Source organism: Monodelphis domestica, chromosome 6 (assembly GCF_027887165.1).
Source record: "Monodelphis domestica isolate mMonDom1 chromosome 6, mMonDom1.pri, whole genome shotgun sequence".
In the NCBI taxonomy this organism is placed as follows: domain Eukaryota; kingdom Metazoa; phylum Chordata; class Mammalia; order Didelphimorphia; family Didelphidae; genus Monodelphis; species Monodelphis domestica.
In genome coordinates this window covers 85,216,726-85,237,572 of record NC_077232.1, presented here as the reverse complement: position 1 = coordinate 85,237,572, position 20,847 = coordinate 85,216,726, and the positions used below count along the sequence as shown (strand labels likewise).

At 38.8% G+C, this 20,847-nt stretch overlaps 1 protein-coding gene across 8 annotated transcripts in view; it reads left to right on the top strand.

Moving 5' to 3' along the window:
- SH3TC1 (SH3 domain and tetratricopeptide repeats 1) overlaps positions 1 to 20,847 on the top strand; it is a 127,813-nt gene that overhangs the window by 77,004 nt on the left and 29,962 nt on the right. For 6 of the 8 annotated variants that reach the window (XM_007496800.3, XM_056802377.1, XM_007496799.3 and 3 more), the window contains 5 exons: positions 2,195 to 2,266; positions 4,989 to 5,116; positions 13,519 to 13,624; positions 16,049 to 16,213; positions 20,310 to 20,508. In XM_007496800.3, coding sequence (XP_007496862.1) covers positions 2,195 to 2,266; positions 4,989 to 5,116; positions 13,519 to 13,624; positions 16,049 to 16,213; positions 20,310 to 20,508 — 670 coding nt within the window. Of the gene's footprint in view, positions 1 to 1,484; positions 1,627 to 2,194; positions 2,267 to 4,988; positions 5,117 to 13,518; positions 13,625 to 16,048; positions 16,214 to 20,286; positions 20,509 to 20,847 lie in introns of those variants that run through there. The other 2 variants (XM_056802378.1, XM_007496803.2) reach the window with 2 other exon arrangements.

Sequence of the window (20,847 nt, the reverse complement as noted above, 5' to 3'; positions counted from 1 at the left end):
GCCATCCTGCTTGGAGGGCATCCGTCGTTCATGCATAAGAGAAAAGCAATAATGAGGGGAGATGGAGATAGAGATCATTGAGTGTCAAGTGAAGGAGTTACAGGATTAGGGAATTAGAGGTGAGGGCTGGGAGAAGGGAACCTGGGAGGTCATCCAGGACAACACATTCATTTTATAGATGAGGAAAAAGCCCCAAGAGGTTAAAGAGCCAACCCTAAGGTCAGAGCAGATGAAAGATCTGAGATGCTAACCCAGGTACTGTGATTCCAGATTCTGCTTTTTTTTTTTTGCAGGTAATGGGGAGCCATCAGGTTTAAATAGGGAAGCCACAAAACACAAGGAGAGTGATATGTTAAGTAAAATCCTGATTTCTAATTTGGAGGAGAAAGAGAGGCAGATGAGAAGAGAGCAGCATGATGTCAGGAATTAATCATCAAACAACTCTTGAATCTGTAATTGGTTCACATTCTGAGTCTTTGGGCAGCAGTGATCAAGTTTTAGCCTCCCCATCCTTTAGCATGTCTAGGATGTGTAAAGTCATAAGGATGAGCCCCGCTTTTATCAAAGCAGATCATAAACTCTAGCTAACTTAGAAACTCCCAAAGATCACTGGCTTTAAAAGCAAACAAATATATATATATATGTGTGTGTGTATATATATATATATACACATATATATACATACATATGTGCCACCGTGTCTGTTTATGTAATATATTATAAATATATGTATATGCATTATATATTTATATATGTATAATATACAATATTATATATTATATTATATTATATTATGTTATGTTATATTATGTCATATTATGTTATATCATATTATGTTATATTATATTATGTTATATATGTATACATACATATATACTAACCCCATATATATATAAAGGAATGTGCATATATGTATAAACATTCATATGTGGACTATGCTGCCAACTCAGTGAGAATCTCTCCAGACTTATTGAAGCTGGTTCTTCAATAATGGACAAAAGCCACCATCAGACCCAGACTCCATATTAAGGACTAATGCCTCTAATGTGTAGCAAGCAAAGATTTAAGAAGAAGGAAATGTGCTTTGGGGGTGGGGGTGGGGGTGTATGTGTATTGGGAGAATAATACTGAAACAGAATTTTCTTTTATGAGAGAAAGTATGCTGTAGCTGTAAAATCTTTGGATTCAGACTGAGTTCTAGGCCAGGTTCAGTTGAGAACTCACTGTATGGTCTTGGAACAGTTACTTCTGATCTTTGGGCCTCTGTTACCATGTGAAATGAGGATATTGGACTAGACCAGTGTTGGTGAATCTTTTGGAGACAGAGTTCCAGGCCTCGCCCCAACTCCCACCTGCTAGACTGAGTACTGTTGTGCCATGCCCCCCCTAACTTATCTTAGACAAGGGAGGGAGGAAGCTCTCTCATTGGGCTGCTGAGCAGAGGGGCAGGTCATGTGAGAAATGAGAGGGGGAGGGGAACAGCTCCTCCTGAGTCTCTCTGCCTTTCTAATAACGAACTCTGAGTGGGGGTTGGGGGATGGTCTCATGCCCACAGAGAGTACTCTGAGTGCCATCTTTGGCACCTGTGCCATAGGTCCGCCATCACTGAAATACACTGTCTTGAAGGTTTTCTTCAGCTCTACTAATGTTTTATAGTTGGGGGGGTAGACAGAGAGGGAGAGGGAGAGAAAGAGAGAGGAGGAGAGAAAGAGAGAGGAGGAGGAGGAGGAGGAGAAGGAGAGAGGGAGAGAGAGAGAGAGAGAGAGAGAGAGAGAGAGAGAGAGAGAGAGAGAGAGAGAGAGAGAGAGAGAGAGAGAGAGAGAGAGAGAGAGAGAGAGAGAGAGGGAGAGGGAGAGAGAGAGAGAGAGAAGGAGAGGCAGGCGAAGAGAGAGGAAAAGAGAGAAAGAAGGAAGAGGGAAGAGAGAGGAAGAGGAGAGAGGGGAAAAGGAAGAGATAAGGAGAAAGAGGGAGAGAGATAAGGAGGAGTGAGGGGGAAGAGGAGAGAGAGAGAGAGAGAGAGAGAGAGAGAGAGAGAGAGAGAGAGAGAGAGAGAGAGAGAGAGAGAGAGAGAGAGAGAGAGAGAGAGAGAGAGAGAGAGAGAGATCCAATCTTCAGGGCTCTTTGTGCTACTGAAGTTTGGCATTTTATTTGTAACAGTTTGAAACTTTTTTCATGTTCACAATTCTTATTTCAGATACTCGACTCTCTGACAGCTGCAGGACCACTGTGGGGACATCCCTTGGCCAGATGGGAGCCTTTCCAACAGGTATCAAGCACCATATAGTAGCTGAGCTTTAACTAGAGTTGTGACGAGAGTTTTGTCTAGGTCACAGAAGTTTAGAAGGTGCATATATTTAACGCATGCATTCCTTCATCAGTACCCCCATGAGACAACTTAGCTTAGTGCTTAGAATTACTTGTACATATCTAGACACCCAAGGGTTCTTCTATATGGACTCAGAGAAGATTAGATTAGTCAATAGACACAATACATGTGTTTCGAGGTTCTCTCAAAGTGAGTGAAGCAGTTAGTCTGGGTCCTTCTCCTTTAGTATTACCCTTCCCCTCTCCAACAGGGCTGGATAATAATTCCCTTTTTGAAATTCATGATCTCTGTGGTTAGAGGTGGAAAACTAATGGAGTCATCAGATCATAGAGCAAGCTGGTGGGGGGGTACAATGCATTGGCCCAGTAGTCAGGATAATTATAATTATTATTATTATAGGCAGAGTTAGAAAGGACCTTTTACAGAGGAACAAATTAAGGCCCAGAGAGGTAAGGTCATTCAGCTCCTTAGCCTCCAAATATGGTACTCTTTCTGCTACAGCCATACTGATTATTATTTAAAATGTGATTTGGTGCTTAAAGTCTCCAGGTGGTCTTAATCAGCTACCAAATTTCAACTAGGTGATGATGAACTTAGATAATTAGAAGATGGTAATAACTTGAGTTTGTATAGTGCCTTAAAATTTGTAACAGAAATGGAAGCTATTCATAAATCCTCAAGATAGGGAGGAGGTAGCACAGTATGATTAAATAACAACAAAAAAAACCCACTTGATTGGAGATGAAGAGAATCCCAGATTTGGTATTTATTTAAAGTCATCTGTAAGTCATTTTGTTTCTTTAAGTCTTAGCCTCACTTGGTTGTGAGGAAAGGGCATTGTAAACACAGAAATCTATTATTAAGGGTGCCCATGTTTATGTAACTTTGCTACTGACCTAGCTACCCTTCCCTCTTGATAGAATTTGTAAAAAAAATGTTGTTTTAGAGTCTTAGGGTAGTAACGTCCAATACATATGGCTCCACCATCCTGAGAAGACACCTGCTGGCATATATTTTCCTCTCTTTCTCATGTCCCTGTTTTATTTACCTGTTGGGTCAATTTCTGTAAATGGCCAAGGGCTAAGCAGATCTTCCAATGACGATACTTTACTGCTGCCAAATGATTATGGGCCAATTCCAATTTAAAAATCATTGCAATCTTCAACTATAGACACTCAAACTTGCTTTACCTCTTGCCATAAGTACCTCACTTTCCCCAACTAGATTATAAGTTTCTGAGGAGTAGTAACTGTGGCTTACAGTTTTTTTTTTTGTTTTGTTTTGGTTTGGTTTTTTATTCCCTTTTTATCACAAGGCTGGTTTGTTGGTTGCAGAAATTATCATAGAATACACAAGGTTTAAATGGAAGAGCTCTTAGAACAGAGAATGGTAGAGCTAGAAAAACCTCAGAGATCACCTATTCCAATATTTCACAGAAAAAGGAACCAATATGATTATAGGAAATCATATGAAAGTGACTTTAAAGGCCATCAAATATAATTCTTATTTCACAAATGGGGAAGTTGAAGCTTACTTGCCCAGGGTCACATCTGGCAAGTTTTTGAGGCAACATTGATACTCAAAATGTCCTAATTCTAAATACAAAGTTCTGTCCCACGAACTATCATGCTTCTCTCTAAGACCTTCTGCTAGGAGATTGGGCAGTGGCAGTCTGCCACTAAACGTGTCTCTATCTAGTTCTAAAAAAGACTCTAGGCATTCTTGGCTTTATACTCTTAAGACCAACCTCATTCTCGATTCCCATTTGTAGATTCTCTAGGAAAATGGAGGAGTATTGATGTGCCCAAATAGATTTTTTTTTGTTTGTTATTCAATCATTTCAGCTGTATTTGGCTCTTCATGACACTATGTGATTTTCTTGGCAAAAATATTGGGGTGGTTCGTTATTTCCTTCTCCAGTTCATTTTACAGATGAGAAACTGAGGCAAAGTCAAGTAACTTGTCCAGGATCCTATAGTAAGTGTCTGAGGCTGGATTTGAATTCAGGTCTTCCTGACTCCAGGCCCAGTGCTCTATTCACTAAGCCACTTAGTGGCTCCCCAAAGTATTCAAGGAGTTATCAATCTGCTTGGGAAGTAAATGGCAAAGGAAAACAATTCAAGGGAATTCATTTAGAAAATTATTGTAGACGAATTCTTTAAGCAGTTCAGAAAAGTAGAGATTTCTGAGCCCTTGAGTCTCAGTGAGTAGACTCCTCTTCCTTCTGCAAAGGTCTTAAGTGCTGTCAACATTCAAGGATTACAGACTGAGGAAATAAAATAGATGTCTTTGATTATATGTGTAACTAGGATAAGAGAACTAGATCCTTGTCCAAGGTGTTGCTGTCCAAAGGGGGGAAATGCATTTCCTTTGGGAAAATAGGATATTTTGTCCTTGCTCTCTTACAGAGATGACCATGCCTGAGCCTCTCTGTCCCCTACCAGCCTACTTCTCCCTCATTCCACATGGATTAAAGAGGAAGGCTGGTCCTAGCAAAGGATAGAGCAGGATCGCAGACTAGCAGAAGTCACAGAAAATGGGGAGTTTGATGGTCTTTTCTGGTGCTCAGTTGAGCCACCAGATCTACCCTTTTCTGCAATGAAATATGCTCCAGGTGCCAAAATTCCTAATATAGCTCTGACTACAATCTAATCTCTTCCAGATATTTCCTTGAAGCTCATCATGGTGCAGCCAAAGAGTGGCCTTCCTGTCCCCTGTCTACAAGAGGAGTTGAGGCGAAGACTCCGTCTCTTGGAAAATGACAGCCGGGAAGTTTCAGCTGTGTTCAGTGTAAGTTTTAATGATTTTTTGATGCTTAAGCCTAATTGGAGGGCTAAGACGTTCACTTAACTCTCTTTCCCTAGTCATGGTATAGTAGACAAAGGGCTGGTCTTAAAGCCAGGTAGACCAGGATTTGAGGGCTGCTTCTAGCAAAATATCTATTTAATTTATGTATTTGTCAAGGCAGCTAAGTGATACAATAGAAACTTGAAATCAGAAAACCTGAGTCCAAATCCTTCATCAGACAAAGCTATTAGCTTGTGACTGTAGGCAAGTAACAGAACCTCTCAGCCTTCACATCCTTATTTGTTAAATGAGGATAATAAAATTACCTTCCTTCTATGGTTGTTGTGAAGATCATCTGTGCTTTATAAAAGCTAGCTATTATTGGTTATTATTACCTGACCCAGGACAAGTCACTAACTTCTAGGTGGATCTCTAAGAATATAAAATGCTGAGAATTTGCATCAGGAAAGGGCATCTACATTGTACAGTGGTTAGAGTAGCAGGTCTGGAGTCAGAAGGACGTGCCTTCCTGAGTTCAAATCTGACCTCAGACACTTATTAGCTGTGTGACCTTGGGCAAGACACTTAGCCTTGTTTGCCTGAATTTCCTCATCTATAAAATGAGCCAGACAAGGAAATAGCAAACTATTCCAGTATCTTTGCCAAGAAAACTCCATTTGGGATCATGCAGAGTTAGACATGACTGAAAAAAAAAATGAAAAAAATAGAGAATGTTTTAAATGAAAGAGCCCTTAGAACAGAGAAAGGTAGAACTAGAAAAACCTCAGAGATCACCTATTCCAATATTTTACCGAAAAGGGAACCAGTATGATCATAGGAAATCATAAGAAAGTGACTTTAAAGGCCATCAAATATAATTCTTATTTCACAAATGGGGAAGTTGAGGCTTACTTGCCCAGGGTCACATCTGGCAAATTTTTGAGGCAGAATTGATACTCACAATTCAGAATGGAAATGGGCTTTCCCTCACCTAGTATTTCCTATCCCAATGAAATCCCGGACCGATCCCTATCCTTAGTTCCCAAAATAACCTTGAACACCTTTCCCTGATCTTTATTTGATGTAAATACCTCCCTGTCCTTCTCAGGGCTTGGCTCCAGCACTCTCACAGCATTACTTGGGCACATCTATAATGAGAGTCAGCCCTGTCTTTGCTTGATCTAACTCAGGACAATGGCTAAGCAGTTAGAGTCCTATAGTTTGCATCTGAAGGGAATCCTAGACCATAGAACTAGACAGTTGGAAGAAACCTTAGAGCCTTTAGAACATCAAAGGAGGGCAAGAAGCAACTTAGATCATAGAAAAGAGGTTTTTCTCCTAGTTTTAATACTCTTACAAATTATCTAATCCAAACTGTTCCTCAGCCTCAAGCCCACCTCTGCTCCCCAAAGATAGACTGTTTCTTCAGGGGTTTTGTGAAGTTCATTTTATAAACCATCTTTCCTGCCAGGTGTGAGCTGGTTGGTTATATTCTACTCAAAGATGCAGCTAAGAATACTAGAGATGTTGGGTTTTCGCAAAACATTTATTTATGATTAAAAAAAATTATAAGGACAATCCTGAAGGACTTATGAGAAAGATGCTATCCACGTTCAGAGAAGGAACTGTGGGAGCAGAAACAGAAGAAAAACAACTGCTTAATCACATGATTCAATGGGGACATGATTGGGGATGTAGACCCTAAAGGATCACCTTGGTGCAAATGTCAATAATGGGTCTTGATCAATGACACATGTAAAACCCAGTGGAATTGCGGGTTGGCTACAGGAGCAGAATGGAGGGAGGAGAGGGAAAGAACATGATTCTTTTAGCCATGGAAAAATACTTTAAATTAATCAATTAAATGAAATTTTAAAAAATTATAAGTACATGCCTCATCTCCAAAGTGCCGAACTTTGAACTAAAGTAGTTGATCCATAGGATGGGATGTGGCCAGTTTTCCTTATCATGTGCAATTCTGATTGTTTTGACAATTGTGTCATCTATGCTTACTCATCTTTGTTGGGAGAAATGATCTTGTCAAATCGCATCTAAGGCAAGTCCTGTGTGATGCTGCCCCACCAAGGTCCTGGCATGATCACCTCCTTGTATTTACTCTTATGGTCATGGCGATGGTTCTTACTTCCTCCAGCGGACTCAAACACCACTGTGGGGTAAGACACGGGCCTCAGGGAAAGTGTTTGGCCCAAGAAGAAAAGCTAAAAAGTATAACAGTATAAAAAGTATAAAACCAGAAATCCACTTGTGTAATTAGATTTTGTACCCTCGAACTACATTTCCCAGCATTCCTCTTTCGTCCCTGTTATGTCCTTCTGGTTTTTTTAGATAAAAGGTGCTGTAACTCCGCCCTCTCTCTTCTCCCGCTTTCACTGTTTGAGAAACTGCTCTTTACGGACGGTTTTTATTTTCCTCTACTTCAAGTATCTATTAATAAATCTTATAAATAGAATACTTGAAGTATTGGATATTAATTTTTAATCTTACACAACTCAGATCTTGGAACTCACCCTTCCAAGTCCACTCCTGCTGTTGTTCAGTCATTCAGTCACATCTAGTTCTTCGGGACTCCATGGCCCATGCTTGTTCATGGGATAATCTTTTTTTTTGTCTTTCCCAACTCTTTTTTTAAAATTTTATTTAATCAATTCAGAACATTATTCCTTGGTTACAAGAATCATATTCTTTCTCTCCCTCCCCTCCCCTACCTTTCCAGTAGCTGATGCTCAATTCCACTGGGTATTACATGTGTCCTTGATCAGAACCTATTTCCATGTTGTTGATGTTTGCACTAGGATGTTCATTTAGAGTCTACATCCCCAACCATAACCTCTACCCTCCATGTAATCTTGGCAAAAACCATTTCCTTCTTTAGTGGATGAAGGCAAATAGAGGTTAAGTGACTTGACCAGGGTCATAGCTATAGTAAATGTCTGAGTCCAGATAGAAAACAGGTTTTTCTGACTCCAGGTCTAGCACTCTGGCCACCTTTGTCTCTTAGACAAATAGAGGTCAAGTGACTTGCCCAGAGTCACACAGCTAGATTTGAACTCAGGTCTTCCTTACTCCAGGCTCAGAGCTGTATCCACTGAGCTATCTAGCTGCTTCCACATCCACTACTCCTCTGTAAAGTCACAGGGCTTCACTATTGAAAAGGAGCTCAAAGTTTATCTAGTCTAACACTCAGATCTTTTCCAGATGGGCTACTATCTAGCTACAACCTCTGTCATCATATCTGTGTGAACCCAACTTCAGCTAAATAAGGATCTCTTTTATACCATCCAGCCTACGTTTGGAGACTTCTAGTGACCCATTATCCCTAAGCTAATGGAGGTGGGCAGCCGTGGGCCCTTCATGTTTGGAAATCTTGTATTTCACACAAAATCTGCAGGAATCAATTCACCATTCTGTATTATTCATCACTTCTATGATTCTGTATTTACCGTAGATCGGAACTGCTACGCATTATTAATCCCTATAAAAGACACTCCAGAAGGGTAGTGAGACGTCTCCTACACTGACAAATGATGGCAGGTGGGACAAAAGGGGCAAACATGGGACCTGCTCATTAAAAGCTCTGGCAATCCAGAAGAATCCCCCAAACCGATGTCTGCTCCTTATTTTCCCTTTTTGGTTTCCTCAGATTCATTTAGGATGGGTCAGACGCCCAAACACAACTCTACCTGGACTTGTACCCTCCTCCTTTACTCTGGGTTTTTCTGCCTGTAACACCCTGTAATGGCCAGGGTGGCCTATTCTGAGAAAAGGGGGAGATTTCACTGGAATGGGAGGGGACAAGCCCCAAGACCCTCAATAAATATTCAAATCTTGAACTACCCCTTGGGCTACACCACCAGCCCCAAGGCTATTAGTTATTATGCCATCTTAAACTTATTTAAATAAAATTCTTTTATTTCATTTCTGGACTCAATGGAGTTTTGAGCCTCCCATTCTTGGAGTGAGACCCTGCTTACAAACTTGAGTGTGTTTTTCCACAACAATTCTATTTTCAGATCTTTTTAGAATTTTTTTTAGAATTGTTTCTCCTTGCACTGAGCTTAAATCTACTCCGAAATTTTCATCTTTCCTTGGAATATAATCTTCTTGAGAAAAGGAATTGGGTCATTCTTTAAATTTATTTCCCCAGTGTCTAGCACAGTGCCTGCCTGGTGGTTCATAAATGCCTGTTGATTTAATTCCTTTTATGATTCCTAGATTTTCCCTCTGCAAATAAATGGAATAAGACTTCTTTATGATAGCCTTTCTTGAACACTACTCTCAGGCACCTCCTTAGCCTCCTCTTTCTGGGCTAGTCTTTACAGATTCTTCCTCTTGACCTTCTTTTGGCCTGGTATCGAGGTCCCTGACCATCTTGGATGCTCTCCTCTGTTTCCTTGCTGACTGATGTCTTTCTAAAATATGGCATCCAGAACTGAACAGAATACTCTCAAGTAGGATCCTCCGTACACGCTGCCTCTCTTCATGTGGCAGAAGACTGCCTTAGTTCTGGGTTGTCCTGTCATTACTGATATAAAGTTGGCATTCCATGAAAATGCTCAAATGTTTTTCAAGAGGAACCATCATCTAGATGTGCCTCTTCTATCTTCATTTGTGAAGCTGACCTTTGAAACCCTACTGTGGGCCTTTACTTTTATCTCTAAATTTTGTTAGATCCTACTCAGTTGTGATGGCCAGTTGAGATCTCATAGGATCCTGACTCTGCCATCCAAAGCATTAATTATCCTTTAAGGCTTGGTACCATTTCCAGATGTGATGAGCCTGTGATCTACGTCTTCAAACCAGTTACCGATAAATCTATTAAATAATAGAGAAAAATACATACCCTGGTGCACTAGACTAGGAAACCCCTATTGATTTGTAATTGATAAATTAATCAATCAAAAGCATTTTTTTAAAACCCAAAAGCATTTTTTTAAAACCCTTAACTTCTGTCTTAGTAAGACAGAAAGCATTTTTTTAAAACCCTTAACTTCTGTCACATACACACACACAGAAGTTAACGGTTTTAAAAAACTGCTTTTTATTGATTAATTCATGAGTGAATTCTAAGACAAGAGAAGTAAGGGCTAGACAGTTGCTCAGGGTCACACAGCTAGGAAATATCTGAGGCTATATTTGAACTCAGGACCTCCCATTTCAGTCTGGCACTTTATCCACTGTGATACCTTGATGCCCCCCAAATATTTTTAAAGTATTTACTGTGGGCCATGTCCTGTGCTAAGAATAAAAACAGTCCTTGCCTTCAAAGAACTCCCATTCTCACTAATGTATTGTAGAAAGAGTTGCAATCTGATCCCACCATTATGGAGAGCAATTTGGAACCATGCTCAATGGAGTCTAAAACTGTGCATACCCATCAATACTATTATTACAATTATATTCCAAAGAGATGCCCCGCAGAGGGAAAAATGACCTATTTGTACAAAAATATTTTGTGGTAGCAAAGAATTGACAATTAAGGGGTTGCCCATCAATTGAGCAAGTTGTGGCATATGATAATTATGAAATTACAAGCAGGGTGATTTCAGAAAAACATCTGGAAGGATTTATATTAACTGATGCAAAGTAAAGTGAGCAGAACCAGAAGGACATTGTACTCAGTGATTGCAATATATTTTTAAACCCTTACCTTCCATTTTGGAATCAATACTGTGTATTGGCTCCAAGGCAGAAGAGTGGTAAGGGCTAGGCAATGGGGGTCAAGTGACTTGCCCAGGGTCACACAGCTGCCCCCTGCAATATTTCTTGATGAACAATTATGAATGATCTAATTATTCTAAGTAATGTACTGATCCAAGACAATCTCAGAGACTTATGATGAAAAATGCCTTTAGGATTCTTAAAAATAGCTGATGGAATCTGAATGCAGCCTGAAATGTACTACTTGAAATCTCTTCTACAAAATGACTACTATGGGAAAATGTTATACATGATTACACATCTAAAATCTATATCAGATTGCTTACCATCTCAAGAATGGGGAGGGCGGGTGGGGAATGAGAGGAGGGCCAGAAGAAGGAAGAGAATTTGGAACTCAAAGCTTTAAAATTTGTTTTAACATATAGTAGAAGAAAAAAAAATAAAAGATTCTTTAAAAAACAAAAGTTTACATTCTAATGGGCGAGATAGCATATAAATAACTAGTTAAATATAATTATATGTATATATATATATATATATATATATATAATAGATGGGAGATAATCTCATAAAGGAAGGTGCTTGCAGCTGAGGAGCACTGAGAAAGGCTTCTTACAGAAGGGGAAATTAGAGTTGATGGCATTAGAACGGTTGCCTAAAGAGTTCCTTGTGAGAAAGCATTTGAGAATGATGAAAAGGGCTTTCGATGGTAAGTCAAGAACCAGAGAATTCTTACTTGAGATTTCAGAGATCATCTAAACCAGGAGTTCTTCACCACTTTAGTATCATGGATCCCTTGTACCGTCAGTAAAATGAAGGAACAAAACTAGACCACAGAATCATAGAACTTCAGTGATGGAAAGGGCTTTAGTGGTCATAAAGCCAACCCCATCCTTCCACAAAAAGTTCCTTATGGTTCCTTGCATTTCTTTATCTATAGCTCTATGAATTCATTCACCAAAGTAAGATTTGATGCTGTAGCCTAATTAAAAAAAAAAAAGATGGGGAGTGCAGCAAAATGGCTTAGTGGATTGAGAGCTAGACCTAGAGATGGGAGATCCGGGGTTCAAATCTGGCCTCAGACACTTCCTACATGTGTGACCCTGGGCAAGTCACTTAACCCCAGTTGCCTAGCCCTTACAATACAACCCTTCTGTCTTGAAACCAATAAGAATTTTTAAAAAATTTTTTTTCAAAAGAATTTTAAAATAATTTTTTTTTAATTTTAAGAGGATAGGGATTTGTTTAAATATGTACTGCCTCTGAGCATTCAGTATATTCAAACCAGAATAGACAATTATTAATTACTATTAATTAATCTTAAGGAAGAACCAAAAAAGAAAAGAAATTAAACTCTGAGGTCGTGTTCATATTTAATAGGTTAGTAAATGCTGTATTTAGTCCAGAGATGGTGATGAGAGTTGAAACTTTGCCTTCTGAGGGTGCAGAAAAGATCTTGGAATATTTAACCTGATGTAGAGAAGATTTAGGGGATGAGAGGGGCAAAAATACCTGAAAGAGAATGGAACTTGGAGTCAGTGTATGGGAGAGAAGGAGCCAAGTAGCAGATGAACTCTAGGCTGTCCTGTGAATGAATGAATGAGCATTGAAGTTTTTAACTATGTGCCAGACACTCAGCTATATGTTGCGGATATAAATGCAAGCAAGCTAGACAGTGCCTTCCCTTATGGGCTTCATATTGTTAAAGAACAATAATTTTACTAAGACAACCCATGAGTAGGAGTGATGGTGAGGGGGTTAGTAATAGTTCATATTTCTCTAGCATTTTCAAGATTTATAAAGCACTTCCATCACAAGCCTCTAGTGTTCCCCTCTCCCTTTGACCCAGAACCAACCAACCAACAGCTGGCTCAATTTATAAAACACTGAGCTTGGAGTCAGGAAGACCTAAATTCAAATCTATCCTTAGATTTGGTAGGTGTACTACCTTTGTAACCTTTGGACAACTGACTTACCCCTTGTTTGCCTCAGTTTACCCAACTATAAAATGGTGATAATAATAGCATCTGCCTCCCAGGATTGTTGTGAGGATAAAATGAAATAGATTATAAAGAACTAACAGTTAAATTTAGTGTCTCTGCTAAAAGCATTATATTTTTATGAGGTTTATTAAAGATTAAGAAATAAAAAAAAATACAAAATAAGAAAGCACATGCCTAGGCACAGAGCCCATTCACAACCACTTACTCTACATCTTGCCTGCTAGGTAGAGAGCTGCGTGTGCTTAGAAGCGGAAGCAGAGAGACAGAGTAGGTGGTACAGTCAGTTTAAATACCCATTTTGTTCTTGGCCCAGGTGGGTATCTCCAGTGAGATTTTAGGGAATTCTGAGAACTACCAAGGACTTCTGGGAATTTAAGCCCAGGGTTCAAATCTCCATTTTTACAGTACATAGGAGGTACTATATGTGAATTATGATTGTTAATAATAATAATTTTATTATCACAAGGAACATAACCCAACATTGGCTCCAAGCAGAGGATGTTCTGAAGGACTAGAGGAAAACAAAGCAAATAGGTAGCATAAATCAGAACTTAGAGACTTTTGAAAAAATATATTAAAGATGATTTATAACCTGGCATTTTCTGTTTTCCATTTTCCACTAACAATCTTGATTATTTATTTGGCCATCAGCATAATAGCCAAAAACTAACCTTTGAATAATGCCAACTGTAGTATCACAATTTCATTCCTTTTTTCCTCCAGGAGCTGTCAGCCAGGCTGCTATCTATTCACAGCGACCAGGATCTTATTGTAGTGACATTTAAAACTTTTGAAGAAATATGGAAGTTTTCTACCTATTACTGTCTGGGTAAGGCACTTATGTTCTTAGGAAGAAATGTTCAATGATTTCCCATTATCCCTCTTGGGTTCAACTCTTGCTTCAGATACTTACTAGCTGTGTGATCCTGGGTAAGTCCCTCAATCTCTTTGAGGCTAAATATCCTCATCTATAAAATGAGGATAATAATAGTATCAATTCCTCAGACTTATTTTGTGAATCAAATCGGTTAACATTATCTAAAGTTCTTTGTAAAGGTTAAAACATTGTATAAACATTATCTATTATTATTACTTTTTACCTATTATAAAATCAATCTCTCTATCTTACTATTATTGTCATTCATCAATACCTTGGGAAAATATTTTGCTAAACGTTAACTATGTAAAATAATAATTCTTTTGTAGTAGTAATAATCACTTGTGCTCTTGAATATTTCTGCTAATAAAACTTATCTAACAGTTTTTCAAAAAGAGAGATAATAATAAATGATATTTAATGGTGCTTATAATCATAAAGTCTTTCATTTGATTTTTCCAACTCCTCAAATAAAATAACAAAGACATTGTTATCACTCCATTATCAATAGGGAAAACAGAGATCAGAGAAATGTAATGACTTAACTAAGATCACAGTCCTAATCTTCTGATTCCAAGTCTAGAACTCTTTCTATCATTTGATAGTACTACAGGCATAGATAGGTAGAGAATTTATTAATTGCTTACCCTGTGCCAGACATTATTCAAAGTCCCAGGGATACAAAAAGCAAACAAAACAGCTCCTGGATAATGGGAGTTTATATTCTTTTTTTTTTTTCAAACCCTTACCTTCTGTTTTAGAATCAATACTATGCATTGGATCCAAGGCAGAAGAGTAAGGTTTAGGCAATGGGATTAAGTGACTTACCCAGGGTCACACAGCTGGGAAGTGTCTGAGGTTAGATTTGAACCCAGAACCTCCAGCCTCTAGGTCTGGCTCTCAATTTGCTGAGTGAACTAGCTGCCCACAGGAACTTATATTCTAATGAGAGAAGGCAAGACATAGAGGGGAACTGGAAGGAGGTCTGGGGGTTGGTGGAGATACTCATGTTGAAGCATGATGGAGAGATGGCCAGAAGTCCATGACATCCCCTGGAAAAAAAGTATTTTTAATGAATCCTTGATAATATGATTTAGTGAAAAGGACACTGGAATTCATGGTGTCATGAAATTTAAGGCTGATGGGAACCTTAAAGCTCATCTGGTCTTACCTCCTTCGTTTTGAGAAGATTGAGAACCAAGGAAGGTTAATGATTTCCCCAGTCAGATGAGAAGATAGTGGATAGGGATGAGAACTAGATCTGTGACTTCATTAGTAAAGAAAATTCCTGAATAAAGAAACTCCCTCTACTAAGTCAGGCTAGCATTATAGTCTTAAAGAGGGGACTAAAAAGTGACCACTAAGTGGCTAGTGGATAGAGAGCCAGGCCTGGAGATGGGAGTTTCTGGTCTCAGAAACTTCCATCTCTGTGACTCTAGGAAAGTCACTTAACCCCCATTGCCTAGCCCTTACTGATTTTCTGCCTTAGAACTGATATTTAGTATTGATTCTAAGATAGAAGTGTTTAAAGAAAAAAGCTGGGGTGGGGTACTAAAGGACTGAAACTGACCAACATCACAAAGCCATTATGTGCCCAAAGCAGGACATTTAAAAAAAAATGCTCTTGCCTTCTATCTTAGAATAGATACAGGTATCAATTTCAAGACAGAAACAAGGTTAAGGACTAGGCAGTTGGGTTTAAGTGACTTGCCCAGGGTTACACAGCTAGGATGTATCTGAATTCACATTTGAACCCAGGACCTGGTGCTCCATCCATTAAGCCAGATAACAGCCCCTCAAAGGCAGAACTTGAACACCAGTCTTCCTGGTTCTCTGTTCACTATACTATATAGATTTTTTTTTCACCAATATTTGCCAAAGCCAGATTTTCAGTCTAAGTCTTTTCATTCCCACTTCATTATGCTTTCTCCTACCCCATGCTGTCATTTGAAGACCGGAGCACTGGCCACTGGTTTTGGCTCACTCTACTCTCATCTATAAAATTAGGGTAATCTATCGTACCTCATGTGGTGCTTTTAAAATTCAAATGAGATAAGGTTTATGAAAATATCTTCTGAACTTTAAAATGCTAAACATTAAATTACCATGATCACCATTGCCCATCAACATGCCTATTGTCAGCTCGTGGCTCATTTACTTGTACTTTTGCTTCCCTTCATTTTCTCATAATTTTGTTTCTCTTCACAGTTTCTCTCAGGGTGCACTTTTAACTAAGGCATATTTCTTCTTTGCCAATTTTGAAATAGTTTTCTGCACCGAACTCTGTAGTCTTGGCAGATGGCTACATTTACCTCCCTTTTGTAGGGAGACTAGGAAAGACAACAGGCTTTCTAATTCTGTCTTTCTTTTGGCTAGGTTTTATAAACCACTGCATGGAAAACTTATTGATGGACCAAGACTTCTGGCTTCTCTCCAACTATGACAACAAGAGGGATATTGAAGACTTTGATGCTGGGATTGATGTCTTTATTGATGAAGAAGCTTTAAACTTAATGCACAAAAGTCTCTTAATCCAGGAAGGTAAGGATTGCTTGAATAAAGTTGTATTTTATAAAGTGATTGTTATTGGTTTTTCTCCCTCAGGAAATGAGGAAGAAAAGGGGTACAAAGGAAACCATGAATGTCTTGAAATTTGAGAGATTAAATTTTTCAGTTCCTTTTAATAATGAAAGCTGTACAAAAAGGAAATTGGCTGCTCAGCAAAGTAGTGAGTTCTCCATCACTGAAGATGTTCATGTGGAGACTGTTTAATTACTTTAGATCATATATTTGAAGCTGGAAAGGACCTTAGAAAAAATTAAGTACAACCCTTTCAGTGTTTTACAAACCTTAAAGTGCCATTTATGAAAATGTTGTTCTTGTTGTTACATTTGAGGAAATTGAGTCCTAGTGAGGTTAAATGACCTGCCTAAGGTCAAAAAGGTAGTAATTAGCAGAGCTGAGGTTTCTGAATAAAAATCCAGCATCATAAAGGACATTGTAGAGGTAACCAATAAGCCAACAATTATTAATTTAGTGCCTACTGTGTTCTAGGGACTGTCCAAGGTGATGGAGAGCCAGAAAGAAATTTGAAACAATTCTAACCCTAAGGAAATGTACATACTATTGGAGGACACAACAGATACATATATAAATATATTCAGAATAAATTGAGTAGGAGACAGTGCTTGAGTTGAGTCCTGAAAGAGAAGCATGATTCTTTGAGGCACAGATGACAGAAGAGTACATTCTAGGGTTGGGAATAGCCATTAAAAAGTAATAAAGATGGAAGATGGATTGATGTGTGAGGCACAGAGAGAAAGTCAGTTTGGCTAGACTGTAAATTGTGAATTTGAGATGAAGATTGGAAAATGATGGAAACATAAACTAATGGTCTTTAAATTATCAAAAAAAAGTTTCTATTTTATCTGGGAATCACTGGAGTTTACGGAATAGGGTAGTGTTATGAATCAGAATAAGCCTAAGGAACATCCCTTTGTAGAAGATGGATTGGAATGGAGTCTTTTTTTTTTTAAAGAGAAAAATGATATTCTTTGATCTGCATTCATCATTTCCTTCTATGGTAGTGGATAGCATTTTTCATCATGGGTCCCTTGAGGTTGTCTTGGATCCTTGCATTGCTGATAATAGCTAAGTTGGAATGGAGAAAGTATTAAAGAAGAGAGATTTATTAGAATACCACTGAATTAGTCTAGGTAAAAGAAATGGATTTGAGTAGAGTGAGTCTTTAAGTAGGTTGAGTGAATAATAGACCATTACAATATCACAGGTAGCAGGTGATGAAGGTCTGAAGGTTGTGGCTGTGTGAATAGAAATGGATTGGATGTGAGGTACTTTGGATGTCAAAATTGTAGTACTGTGCAACCAGTTAGATTTTGCAGGGGGGTGAGGGGAGTGTAAGAGAATAAGGAGTCCAGGGTGCCAAGGAGATGAACTTGGGAGATGGGGAGAATAGTGGCTCTCTTAACATAAATAGAAAAATTTAGTGAAGGGGAGGACTCTGGGAAAAGACAATGATTTGATTTCACCATGCTGAGTTTGGGATTTTCCAAGATGTCCAGTTTGAAATACCTCATCAGCACTGAGTGATGTAGAAGTCAGACTCAGGAGAGAGACCCAGGATGGGGGTCTCTGAATGATCTATTTAGAGATAATAATTAAGCTCATTATAATTGATAAGGTCACAGAGAGAGAGTATGGAAATAAAGAAGAGAGCCAGGAACAGAACCTTGAGCTACATTTCACAGTTAGATGATGTGACATAGTTGAAGATCCACCAGAGGAAATTGAGCAGTGGTCAGATAGAGAGAAGGAGAATGTAGAGAGAGACTCATGAAAACCCAAGGAGAAAAGAGTATGCAATATAAGTGATGGTGGTCGAGAATATCAAAGGCATTAGAATTCAGAAAGAACAAGGACTAAGAAAGGATTGTCAGAGCTCAGGTTTATTCTGATGTTAAGGCTTGTACTGGTTGACTTGTTCTATCTCTTCTAGCACTTAAATTCTATAAAATTGATTAATAATAGTGGAGGATGATTAATTTATTACTAAATTTTGCTCTTTTGATTATTAGCTTTTGATATGGAAGACTGAAATTATTTTAGGAAGTATTTAGTAATAACAATTTTTTTTTTGCCCTTGTTTTGGTCTGGAACTTTGATTTCATTGCAGGGGGCTTCTTGATAAGGAAACTCCTTCTACCAATGTAGCTCAACAGCTGTACTGCAACTTTCAGTCTTAGAGAGGTGGCTTAGGCAGCGAGAAGTTGTTTACTAAGAATCACACAACCAATGTGTGTCTGATAAATATCTTGATCCCAAGTCTTCCTTGATTACAATGCTGACTCTCTATCTATTCCACTATCTCTCAATAGAAACTACAGTAATAACTCAATATCTATAGAGTTATAAGGACAAAGAACTCTCCTCAAAACAACCCTGTGGAAAAAAAATTGTACAATTAATATTGTTCTCATTTGAAAGAAGAGAAAATTGAGGTTCAGAGAGATTGAGACCTTTCCAAATGATTCTATAGCTAGTAGGTATCAGTCTCTGAACTCTTGTTCCCTGTCTCTCCTATTTGGGGTGGTGTTTCAGGATCTAGAATAAACTCAAGGAAAATTGGATTTATCCAAGTATTTTAGTAAACCACCTAGAACAAGCCAGCAGCTATGGTGAACAAGTCAGCTATGGTCAATACCCTCCTCAAGGAGATCTTGGGGTGATTGTAGGGAATTCTGGGAAGTACCAAGGGCTTTTGAGGATTGAAGTCTGGGGTTCAAATCTCCATTTTTACAACCATCAGATCTTGACTTCCAACTTTTCCTAGGATTCAGTAAGACACATCTGTCCACCTATCTTCCATGAGTATCATAGTTTCATTTGCCAGTAAAGAACAAAAGCAATTCTACAAATTCTGTCTCTCTTGGTTGTCATTTTAGCTTTCTTAGAACTTGTACCTTTTATAGGAATTGTATTTTAGGAGGAAATTTTATAGGAATTATTTCAGTATCTTTGGTTCTGGTCTTCTCCAAATGTTACACGAGGCCCTGGTGCCTTATTATTTTCCTGTATTATATTATTTGTTCTACATTGGTATAATTTACACATGACCAGTCTGAGTTCTAGGTATAGGGGAGGGGGGGAAAGAGAAGGGGATATGCCCTGCTTTGTAGGTAGGAGTCCTGTGATGCTATTACCATTAGTGACTTGGTTGTCATAGGATTATAGACCTCAGTTAGTTGGGACCTCAGAGGTCATCTAATCCAACCCCAGCATTCTGCAGGTGAGAAAAGTGAGGCTCCTGGAGGTAAAGTGATTTGCCCCAAATCACATAAGTAATAAGAGACAAATTTGGGATTGGAACTCAGGTCCTTTTCTGTTAGAGCCATGGTCCTTTCCATGTATCATTCTGTCTCCATTCTAGAACCCAGATTCCTGCCTCCTCAGTGTTCTTTCCCTAAATAGAATTATCTCCCTTTTGCTGCCATTATCTGGATACTTTCCAGATTTGGAGGTGCTGCATTTCTCTGCCTGCCTCCTTCCCCACTAACCCACTTCAAGTCTCCAGGACTTCATGACTTTCTACTTGACAGAAATGGGAAAATAGGAAGGAGACCTTTAATTATAAAAGGAGGAGATTGGCTTGATGAGTAACATACAAAATCAGGCTCATCACTTTGTATGGCTCTGACATCTCCCAGTACTACTTTGCATAGGCTTGCATAACTTCTCAGGTTGTTTTGAGGTTTAGATGAGATACTTTATGAAATTTGCTTAATATAGAGCCATAGTAGATACTCAATAATGGCTTTTTTTTAGCCGATGGACTTCCTGCGACAGGGAACTCACTACTTTCAGAAGAAAAACTCAGGCTGCTGAAAAATACAGTAGGGTCTTTTTGAGAGGAATTATCTAGGATACCTAGAATCCAGGTCTATGAACAGTGTCTGAACACCAATTTGATCCATTAATGGTGTCACCCAAAGACCAGAACTACCTTAGACTAGTACCATTTATAGTTTAAAAAATTCTCACAAGAAATGAAACCATACCATATATCAATAAATTTTTTCTTTTTGCTGACTTGAAAGACAATCCTCTGGTACATTTTAAGGGTCATTCTTTGTATTGTGTCCTGACAACCATATAAGAGAAATCATGGCTCCAAGAGGTGAAAGGAAGACTGGCCGACCCTGCCGGATTGCATCGCCAAGCCATCTGGGGACACTGACACAGACGACACAGCCACGGTCTGATAGCCTTTCTATGTCAGCCAATGGGTCCTCTGAAGAACTCTTGATTCCATTTCATCAGTAGGTACCGAAATAAATCTTCTCTTAAGTTTACTGGGCCTTAGCAAGTAGTTTCATGCACTTGAATTGTACCTTTGTGCCCAAGTGGTGATGGGTAGGCGAAAAGTAGAAACACAGAAGAAAAACAACTGCTTGATCACATGGGTCAATGGGGATATGATTGGGGATGTAGACTCTGAATGATCACTGTGGCGCAAACATTAATAATATGGAAATAGGTCTTGATCAATGACACATGTAAAATCCAATGGAATTGTGTGTCAGCTACAGGAGGTGGGTGGGAGGTGGAGAGGGAAAGAGCATGAATCATGTAACCATGGAAAAATACTCTAAATTAAT